The sequence below is a fragment of the Saccostrea cucullata genome, unplaced genomic scaffold, assembly GCF_032062105.1.
Source record: "Saccostrea cucullata isolate Sc308-1 unplaced genomic scaffold, CSIRO_AGI_Scuc_v1 ctg5141, whole genome shotgun sequence".
In the NCBI taxonomy this organism is placed as follows: Eukaryota; Metazoa; Mollusca; class Bivalvia; order Ostreida; family Ostreidae; genus Saccostrea; species Saccostrea cuccullata.
In genome coordinates this window covers 6310-18007 of record NW_026930522.1, presented here as the reverse complement: position 1 = coordinate 18007, position 11698 = coordinate 6310, and the positions used below count along the sequence as shown (strand labels likewise).

General features: G+C 32.4%; 1 protein-coding gene across 1 annotated transcript; it reads right to left on the bottom strand.

Annotated features, from left to right (window-relative positions):
- Nucleotides 1-6430: 6430 nt before the first annotated feature.
- Nucleotides 6431-9468, bottom strand: LOC134228880 (E2F-associated phosphoprotein-like; the record flags this gene model as incomplete). The annotated part of the gene is made up of 4 exons (XM_062710573.1): nucleotides 6431-7658; nucleotides 8333-8543; nucleotides 8807-8923; nucleotides 9284-9468. Coding segments are annotated over 4 exons (781 nt in total), but the record flags the coding sequence as incomplete, so codon positions are not given.
- Between the last annotated feature and the right edge of the window lie 2230 nt (nucleotides 9469-11698).

The window sequence follows — 11698 nt, the reverse complement described above, 5'->3', positions numbered from 1 at the left end:
TTTCCACACAATGTCGACTGTTCGAAAGAACTATACAGTAGGTGTGGCAGCAGATGGGTCAATCTCCTATTCAGGGATACATGGTATCCAACAGTAAAAATTTTCTTGATGTTATTAGAGCGAATGGTGGTCATACTCCATATAGATTTTTTGTGTGAATTTCTCATTTAAAGGGTACATCATTTCCTTGATACTTTGCTTAAAATTCTGACGAGAAACTTACATGAAATTTATGTAACATTGAACTTAATTATGCATTACAATCAAGAATTAAAGAAATCATTTGTTGTTAGCATTTGTTCTTTAAATCTTCAAAAAATGTCAGGTGAACACTTAGAGGTTTGGTTCAGTGTACATATAGCATATTTCACCATTTGGAAGCGAGTTAAGGGTTAGGGTTCAGCATACGTACGAGGGGCGTTCAATAAATAATGTCATTGGGGCTCAGAAAGAAGCAAACGACGCTTTTCAATGATTTAGTCCTCATGATTTTACTTATTAATCTATTTTAATTTAAAAACATGTCCGTAACATTTTTTATCCAATTTCTGATTGTTTTTAGAACTCATTTTTGGGTATGACCCTTAGTACACTGGAAAATGGCAGATCCAATGATTTCCTGGACTTGTTTTTCCATTCTAAAAGGTGTTTAATTCAAGTTTGGAAATAGAAACGAGTCAAAAGGTCAAAGATCTGGCAAAAAGTGTAAATGTCAGGTGAACACTTAGAAGTTTGGTTCAGTGTACATAGCATATTTCACCATTTGGAAGCGAGTTAAGGGTTAGGGTTCAGCATACGTACGAGGGGCGTTCAATAAATAATGTCATTGGGGCTCAGAAAGAAGCAAACGACGCTTTTCAATGATTTAGTCCTCATGATTTTACTTATTAATCTATTTTAATTTAAAAACATGTCCGTAACATTTTTTATCCAATTTCTGATTGTTTTTAGAACTCATTTTTGGGTATGACCCTTAGTACACTGGAAAATGGCAGATCCAATGATTTCCTGGACTTGTTTTTTCCTTCTGAAAGGTGTTTAATTCAAGTTTGGAAATAGAAGCAAGTCAAAAGGTCAAAGATCTGGCAAATGTTGTTAATGTGAAAAAACATTAACTTTCTGTTTATCCCGTAAACCCCTTTACTCTTTAGGGCATGCGGGTTTAAACGCTGTCATGAAGAAATTCAATGTACAGTAGTGGATTCCTGATTCTGAGTCCTTTATCTGATAAACCTTTCGATTTCTTTGCAAAAAAACTGCTTTCTAGACACCTCCAGATATTAAACTGTCTCCCCGAATACGAATTTGAACAATAATACAACTAATATTTAAGGATACAACAAAGGCTTTTTTCAAGATTTTTGTCAATTTTGAGAATTTTGGCTAAGAAAACAATGCTTATCACTGCTTTATAATGCATGAAAAATTCCTGCTGATTATTAAATGGATTTCGAATTATTTAACAATAATCAAACATAAACACTATCACATGTGAATGTGCCGTTATTGAAGCTTCTGATTTGGTCTGTAACTGCCTGCTTCTGAAAGGAGCAATAAATCACTTTGACCACTTGGGGAATTCTTCACTAGCGACACAGAGGTTATCTGTAATTAAACTGCAGGGACTCTAGATTTAGGGAAGGAGATCTAACAGGTCACTAATGACCATGAAATTGGAGGTGGAGCTTAGCTCTTGCCATTTTGCCGGGAAATCTTTCTGATTCAGTATTTAACTTATTTTACTTCATTAAAAGCACCTAAATAAAGAATAGAACCTCCCATTCTTGTGAATATTCATAGGAAATATGGATAAGTGACAGGTATCCAAGGCTGAATCTCCAAGGTGTCATATATTTCTAGCTTTGGCAGACTTTGTTGTGTAATGGGTTTTTGCCCTCTACTGTAAAGTAAGATCAGACAGTTGGTGATATTATTTCAAAGGATTCAGCTTCATTATTTATTATATACCTAAAGTGTATTACTCAATTTTACTGTTGAATTTATGCTATCACGTGACGTTGTGATCCGATTTTCCGGATCACCAACATGTTATCACCACTCTCTGAAACTGATGACGTAGTACGCAGAAATATGACGTTATTCTTCTTGCGCGTTAAAAAGTCCCTTGTTATTATGCTTTGTTTAATGGATTAATATTATACAATTGATCTATAAAGGTTTATTTAAATATATTTAGCCAGTTATAAGGGGGTATATAATAAATTTATCATTATAACAGTAACTTGATCCGAAGAGCCGTATCACGTCTCGTTGGCAGGCGCGGATCATCAGATCAAACTCGACGCTTCGCGTCTCGTTAGATCTGATGATCCGCGCCTGTCAACTCGACGTGATACGACCCTTCGGATCAAGTTACTGTTATAATAATATATATTTATTGACCAATTTCTCTGAAAACTGGCCAGAATGTGTCTCAGATGTGTGTTCACAAAACTGTATCTCAGATTTTTGATATCTTGCTCTGTTCTCGAATTATTGGGGAGAATGAAGACTTGGGCTAATAAATTGGTAAAATTGAAAGACAAACGGATGTAACTTTTGAATAGCAAAATTTATCAAAAATCTGAGATACGTTTTTAAAGTTCAATCTTTCCTTTACATTGAAGCAAAATTTTGACTTTGAGAGGTGGAATACAAAAAAGTTGATTTATAAAATACAAATGCACTAATATTTACATTCAAATATGAATAATTTTTTAATAAGATAAATTGAAAATTTTAATGAAGATCTTTGAATAGTAAATTTAACAAGCTTTCAAATGATATATACTTTTAATATGTTATCTTTGTTAATGAAAGAATTACAAGCAAATTAAATTTTGCTCTTTGGAAACCTTTGGTGTATCCTTAAGAAAATTGCATATAAATCTGTTTTGTGATCTTGCATACCTATGCTCTTGACAGACCTTAGCTGTTTTTATCAAGTACATCTTATGGTAAATTTTGTTTTAATGGTTTTAAGCAATGGATTCATGTTCCAATATCTGTTTGAATATAAAACAAACGTGGATTACTACAATTACTGATATTTTAAAATAATTGTTAAGACTTTTGTACACGCTGTCGTTTTCACTCATTTTTCAAAATACAGGGTGACCTTAGAGTACCAAGCTTAATTACTGTCAAAAGTTTCTTAAAAACAGTGTAAACTACTCCCGATATGATGTCTATCAAATTTGCTATGTGTCTTAAAGTCAATCATACAACATCAAATATTATTTGTTGAAATATGGCAAACAATACGTAAGTTGTTATATTTTTGTTGGCAAGGAGGGTACCAATTTTTTATGCCCATTATATAATCTTTTGTCTTTTAAATCCACCTGCTAATTTGTCTATAAAACAAGCATTGGTTGCTGTAAATGTCACATATTTCAGTGAATATTTATTTGGGATTTTTAACAAGTTTTACAGCAGCTTTAATATTAATAGCTTTTATTTTCACTCTAGTTTACTATTTCTTTACCATTCATTTATAATGCAGTGTCTCGAATAGCCCTTGTTCCCCAGCTTCTCACGATAAAACGATAAAACTATGTGATGAAAAGTGGTCACATTAACTGTTATAAATTCATTCAAGATTCAATAATGAGAGAAAGTCAAGCTTTATGTCAGATGACTACTATGTTGTGTGTCATCAAGCTTATGACATTATTTATTGAACGCCCCTCGTAAAATAGAACTTAATTCAGAAACTGAAAAAAACTATATAAATCTATTCACCTTCCTATGTACTTATCTGGACTTAAAGAAAAAAAATCAGTAATGGATATACAGTGTGTATAAATGTTGAGAGTAAAAAAAATAAAGTTCATGAAAGTAAACGTCAGCAGCAATGTGGTTTTGGACAAGATGCTGAGACTAACACAGAAAGCAGTGAAATTCATAGTGTTCTTTCTGATTTTATCAGGAAAATGGAAGATATTGGTCGTTTGAATGACTTTTGTGCATTAATGAAAAACATCAGAACATGGCAAAAATTGCACACCACTTGTTGCTTGATATCGGCAAGTTCTATAAACAAAGGACGGTTTATTACATGAGATTGAATACTGTTCGTTATTTCCATATCCTTCCTCCATAGTGATGAGTCACTGTCGTTTTGGGTAACAGTTGCAATTAAAACTGTTAGAAGGGCGAGGTTTTTCTTTTTTCAGAGGAGGACTATGACTTACAATGTAGTGATGATCGCAATATCAATATTATTCCTGAAGAATGCAAAATAAACTTAATAGTCACTATTATTATTATTATTTTATATTATATAACTTTGTGAAATCCGATAATCTGATTGGTCAATATGAAGTACTTATTTTTTAATAATTATGTATAATGTATATAACATTGTATAATAATACAGAAAAAAGAATAAAATAAGGTCGAAGAAAAGTGTTACTTTTTTTCAAGATTTTTTCTTTCATACTTTGTTTAATTTTCTAAATTAACCGTGGCTTCTCTTATCAATAAGTATTAAATCAATCATATTTAAAACGTTTCAGTTCTTTTTTTATGACCTCCATACTAATTAGCATATAGATATTGTATAATGAAATCTGTATTGAACATCAAGTATTGATATTAAATAAGATATTTTTGTCTAAATTTATTTTGTACTTATACTACGGTCATCTCTATAATTATATTACGGTCGTCATCTACTTTGTCGAGTGTGGTTATTACGGTCATCATTGTCAAAATCTTTGAGGTCCTACTACAGCTTTATTTCTTTCAATTCAAGTAAGCTATAATAACTAATAGCAAGTTCTCATTAGCGTTCTTTTAAATTTTGCAAGAAATAACACAAATAACCTGACAAATGTTTAAAATCTTGACTGAAAATTTCTAACCGTTGACCTCGGCCGACATGTTTTGATGACCGTAGTATATACTACGGTCAGCCGCTTTCCTACAGTGTTTAAAGAAATACTGTGGAGAAATTTACATAACTTTGTGGATTAAGAGATACTTTTATGAGTATTTTTGATTACTTAACTGCTAATGTTATAAATCTGAGAATCGGACTACCTAAAGTGTTTTATAAACATCTTTTGTTTAATTTTTAGCCCTTCTGTGCCAAAAGCTCAAGTGCAGTGTGTGTAAACTTTTTAGTATATAATTCGTATATAGGCCAATGTAACAAGTGTAATATTTTAATTCCTACCATGCTCCAGAATAAAATAAATATTCATACTCAATTATTATTATTTACTGAGTATCATACCTATTATACTTAAGTTATTTGAAAATAAATTATATTTTCTATCTCCTTTTAGGAATGGTGCATATTGTCGCTTGTGACTTTTAAGATAAATGCAGACCTTCTAGTTTGTCATTTGACATGGGAAAGAATATCTCTCCTTCAAAGATATTTGGACCCTCACTGAATACCATTTTACTGCAAAACTTAGTTGACTAACAAAGGGAAATACTGAGAAAGAAGCAAAGTATGGACAGAGACATGGTGAATACAGTATTTTCCCTTCAAATATTTTTAATGAAATAAAAAATACCTGTTTTAAAAATTTTTATTTATCTAAAAATGGTGAATTTCTTCACAAACATTTGTATATAGTAAAGAATAATCAAGACAAAACAAGATTTATAATTCATCAGAAATCGAAAATCAGAATGAGGTCTCTTACACACATATGCATGTGTACATACGAGGGTCGTTCAATAAGTAATGCAATACTCAGTATATCATAATAAATGTTGAAGCATTTGATTTTATTTTTTAATATTTGAAAAGTTATATTTAAGATCTACTAAACACAGAAAACCCCACGAATTTTCCTAGTGTCATCGCAAAGAAATTCATTTTTAAAGTAAGCATGGTCACTACACTGAGCTGAAAACTGTTTATAAATGATCTCCGCCAAGAAGATGAAAATCAGTGCGTATTTGAAAAATGCGCTTTTTACATAATCGCAGCAAACCTCATATTTATGATAAGAATTTTATAAGTGGAAAAAACAATCTTTAAGGCTGTATACGTTTCAGATGGATTCAATAATTCGGAAGAAAAAAACAAGGGTTCAAATATAACAGTCAATATTGTCAATTGAAATTTGTGGGGACATCACAAAATATCGACTTTGTGTGCCACATGTAATTTGAAAATGCTTTATTTACATGGAAAGACATTGTTAAAATACTTAACATTAAATCGTCACATCATTTTGTAGAATTTGGACAAAGGAAAACATTTAACAATATTTCAATCAGACAGGTGCCCTATTTTCTTACAATTTTCCAAGAGAGAACATTCGTTAAATGTGCACATGGTTTACTAAAAACACATTTTTAAACAAAATTGAAGAATTGATAAACTTGCTTAATGTATGACGAAACATTGATGCTCTTATTATAGTCGTAAAATATAATTAATGATAAAAAATGAGGAATCCAAGAAAAGGGTGTCATATAATTAGGATAAAGAGAAGTAAAGGCTGCAAACATGTTTAATTAGTTTCATGTATTTAAAGAGGTCAATTAAAACATGAACATACATCCAAATAAAGTACAAGCAATAGTAAGTTTTATCTTCAAATTGCATAAAGGAAAGTTGAATAGATTTTTTGCAAAGGAAGTCCAAAATTCGGTGACCATTGTATTTTCCCTGTGCTTAACAACGCAGCTGGATATACTCTTAGAGAAAAAATAAAATTTTGAAGAAAAGAAAGAAAACATGACTTTTCAATTACCCATATTATTTTAATCGCAGCAACTGTGAGATCTTTTTGTCCCCAAAACACATGAAAACAATCAAAGGAAGATTGTACAATGTTAGATATGTCATGTGAAATGATATTGCTCAGTGCCTTTGGGGCACCCCTAAAGATGAGTATGCTGAGGATTTCTGTTCATAGACACAAAGACTTGAGACACATGTAACTAGTAACAGGGAATGCCTTTGGGGATTGAAACTATTAAGAATATGTATTACGTACTTTTCTTACTTTTAGATGACATGTTGCATTATTTATTGAACGACCCTCGTATAAACAAATGAAAACTTGATTTAGTAAATTGGCTACAATTTCTAGTTAGAGCGTTTCAGCATCCAAAGCTTTGAACTATTCAAAGCTGTAAATTATCAACCGGTTATTTATGGAAATAATTCTGTTGTCTTACTGAAATAATTTCCATAGGAATAGAGTTTTGAAAATATTTAGCCACTTCTCAAACATATCAAAGGGAAGTAACTTTCTAAAAAACATTCCCGACTGACTCTTTTGACAAAGTGACCACATGTTCATAGGTTTCTCTATAAGCCAAATTCTCTGAATGGAATCTTTTTCAGATTATTCTGAAATAGCCATAGAATGAATTTAAACAAGTGACCTCTTGTTTCCTGTACTACAGAATATCAGTGACCAGCAAGGACATTAAAGAAGTGATAGACCTCGTCTGTATCAAACACGCCAACCACTGTGTTACACTCTGTACACCTCACAGGATGGAGCTTTTCTTCCTCCTCTGTGGAACTCTCCACCTCCTGCTGCTGACTACCTTGTGAGCCCTGCTGTCTTTTCCTTTTCTTGCTTTTCTGTGGTGGTTGTTTCAGTAATTCACTAAAGTCCACATGACAGTTCATCACAAACATGGCTCTGTATTGGTTGTGATACTTTTCATGTCTGTCAAAAGAAAACATCTTTACAAGAGAAGAGGATATTTTTTTTAGGCACAATACACGTTGAATCAATGTAAGTCTCCTTTTTTAATAATTTTTTTTTTTCAAAATGTAAGCTGTTACAATCTTTGGTTAATTTCTAATATCAAACAGAATTAAAGCTATGTGATTTCTCTTCATTTTTACAATATTGCAAATCACCTCAAAAAGAAGTTCTCAACACATTATTTATCACAGAACAATTTACCCCACATAATGGAACTGTGTCTCTCTCTGGGAAAGAAAATTCAAACAGACATGGAGAGCTACAGATCCAATTACCCATTAGATGAAAATATGGTGTCGCAAATTGTTGGTTATTACGATACATTTGTCCAAATTTTCTCAATCTGTCCAAGAGTTCTACAGTTTGAAGCGTAAGAAATTGATCAACTTATTTGCAATATATTATTTTAATGATCAGGTGATATAAATGTTTGAATTATTACAGTATGAATCTCATGAATTTGTAGCAGTACAGATAAGAAATTGAGGCAGACTTGACCAGGATCCAAACCCAGTCCCCCTGAATCTCTAGTCAGGTGCTTGATTGACTGAGATATCAGTGATCAAACTCATATGAAAGCCATCAATAGAACCAATTAAATCTGTTAATTTTCTCCGTATTACTACACTTACTTCTGACAGTCCAGACACAGCGTGGTCATACAGGCGGGACAATCCAGCACCGCATCACTAGTGGGCAGTTTTCTGGGGGCTTTCCTGTCCCTGGCCATGAGTGACCGCCGGTGATTGTCCACCCAGCGCTGGTCATCATCGTCCTGGTCAGGGTCGTATAAAAGGTCATCGTTCGTCAATTTCTCCAATTTCTCTCTCTTCTTCTTGTCCCCTGTGGTGTAAGAAGATAAAATTAATTTTGCATGTTTAAGTTATAAAAATCAGAAAATTTTTGTTCAAGTTGGGATATATGATTCTTATAAATTATTCATCCATCAAATTCTGACCCTCTAGCACTGTAAAACAACTCTTATTTATGTGTGAGAAGTATTCACAAGTTTTGCGACCTATTCTGTCTTTGATTAAAATGTGCATGAGCATGCCTGCCTTCCTTCCCATAATGTTTACAATTCAATTAAAGAATTTCCAGATTACCCCCTTTAATCATGTCCTCTTCATCTGAGTCGAAATATACATCATCGTTAAACCCGTTGTCCTGTTTACTCCGTTCACTAGAGGTTCCTGGTTTTGAAGTCTCTCCACTTTTACTTCCTAAATAATAGAAATACTAATTTCAAAGAAATCAGAAACAAACAGATTTTAACTTTTTTTTTTCATTTTTTAAACTTTTCTCCCTATTCTGGTTCTTATTAAAGTTTGAAAAACAAGAATGCGATCTGGGATGTTGCTGGTTAAAATTTTGGACATTTCCTGCTCTAGTTTAAATTTCACTTAATATTTGTAATACTTTATTTCAAGTTAAATAATTTTCAATTGTGTTTTGTTGTTACAATTCTGATTTTTTCCTCATCTGTGGATAATAAATTTTCACTTTTAAGAGGTTTTTTTTGATAAAATAACCTGTTTTTTGTCCTGATTAGTAATTTTAACTCACTGTTTGATGATGAATACCTGATATTGTCTGTCCTGATTTCCGAGCCTCCTCAAGTGCTGTTACTCTCCGATCTAATTCCTCGTTCATCTCTTTCTCAAAATCAGACTCGGCTGATGAGCCTTTACTTGATACTGAGCTGTGCCGGACTCGCACTCTCTTCTGATTAGCACAGTGGATGGTGAAATCAAGTTCATCGTCTGAACTGTAGAAAATTTTTTAAAAACGGTTTCTTTAAATGGTGAAATTTTTATACTCAACTCAGCATAAGCTGCTAAAATTGAAAAAGCAACTTCCAATATGTATTGGACAGACATTTTTTCTTCAAATTCTGTTTAAAAGATTGGAATTTCAATCACCAAAGATTATATTTTACTTTTTTAAATTAAAACCTTCAATAATTGTATAATTTGTAAGGAAATAACAGTTTTTACAATTATTACTAAATACAAAGAAAAATTTTTATGAACATGTTGACTTAACTGTCATCAAAAGTTTTAATTGAAGTGTTATTTTTAAAGACAATGAGACAAGAACTTTAAAATGGGTAATAAAACACTTAATTGTTATTATGTTCCCCAAACGAAGTTGGGGAACATATTGTTTTTACTCTGTTTCTTATTATTATTATTTTTCTTCTTCTTCCTGGGTACTTTTTTGTCCGGGAATGATCTTGTAAACTGTTCATCCGATGTAGGTAAAACCTTTTTAGGGTCAGTAGACATGTTATGTAGATTTGCCTAGTCAAGGTCATTTTGCGCGCACGTGCTTGCAAGAGCGCTCACGTGCAACACGTGAAATGACCAATATGATAGATATTGCCGTAATTTTTCTACTTTTTTATGAAATGCTTTGAAACTGATAATGTGAGGATATATTAGAAGTACAGACATGGTGACATGGTTAAAATAGCGAGATCTCACGCGCATGCACGTGTGCTTCGCTCTGATTGGTTGAAACTAAAGTTCCAATATCTTTCTTGTTTTTTGACAAAATCCTTTGAAATTTTAAGCATAGGCATGTATTAGGATATCCTACAATTAGATATATAGCAATTATCATGAAAATGCGTGCATGCACGTGCGCTGCAATCTGATTGGCTTATGCTTTAAATAGCTATAACTCCCTTGGTTTTCAACCAAACAGGATGGGATTTGGAATATGGATAGATATAATGGACTTCTACAAGAAGATTGGTCACCATGCACATGCATACACGTGCATGTACGTGCGCTGCAATCTGATTGGCTGAAAATTTGAACACTTATAACTCCCTTGGTTTTCAACCAAACAGGGTGGGAATTAGAACATAGATAGATGTAATGGACTTCTAAAGGAAAGTATGGTCGACACGCTCATGTGAGCACGTGCGTGCACGTGAAATGAGTAAAATAAAAAAATACACTTGAATTAGAGTATTTTTTTTATACTTTAAGATTAAATACTTTGATATTTAGTATATTAAAATCTATAAATTGTGAAGACAAGATTATATGCTCATTACGCACGTGCATTCACATGTGCACGCGTGCAATGCTAAAATTTGAATGAAATTGGTACACTTCTGGGTAAACGTTGTTAAAGTCTCAAATGCATAGAGTTTGTCTTATTTAATGAAGCTTATAGGGAATATGGCACCAAAAGGGAGTTGGGGAGCATTTGGGGAACATCTGTAACGGTCCCCGTTACAATTAGCACTAGTTAAATGTATGCCTTTAAATGATTTAGAAGTCTTTTCTGATGGTCTTGTTTCAGAATCCAGTATATCGCATATCGCTTTTAAAAATATTGTATCGTATCAAATCGAAATTTTTGGGTCAATACACAGCCCTAAAAAATACTCACGATGTCTTTTCAAAACAAAATAAAACCCTGATCTATATAAAATTCAACTCAAAAACTTTAACACATTATGTTTCTTAGTCCTTTTTAGATACAATTTTCTATCGTTAAAATGATAATTCCTACGGACCCGGTTTAACGATAGAGTGCATTCCTTGTATTCACAATGTAGCAAAGTAAACACAGGAGATAACTCGTACTAGTGCATTTACAGTCTAGTCGAACCCTCAAACGAGGGTTTTCCTTCCCTAAATGCAACGCTCGAAAGCAGAAGAACGATAACTCTTCTTATCAAAAAAATAAATATTTTTTTTAAAAATCATAGACATACAAAAATGAATTGTCTACACCTTTGTTTTCAATTCAAAAAAAATATAAAATTGTTTCCGTCTTTATTTACGTCATTTCTGAGGCACAAAAGTTTGTTTACAGGACAGAGGAAATTCGAACATGCACAAAAAAGTGTCGAAAAATAATAAATAACACGCTAATTACACAGGATTTTTAATACCGGGGAAAGGGATTATATGTAGTTCAACTTTAAACAAGCAATTGTTTGTTTATTCATCCGTTTTATTAAGTTATGAATAAAA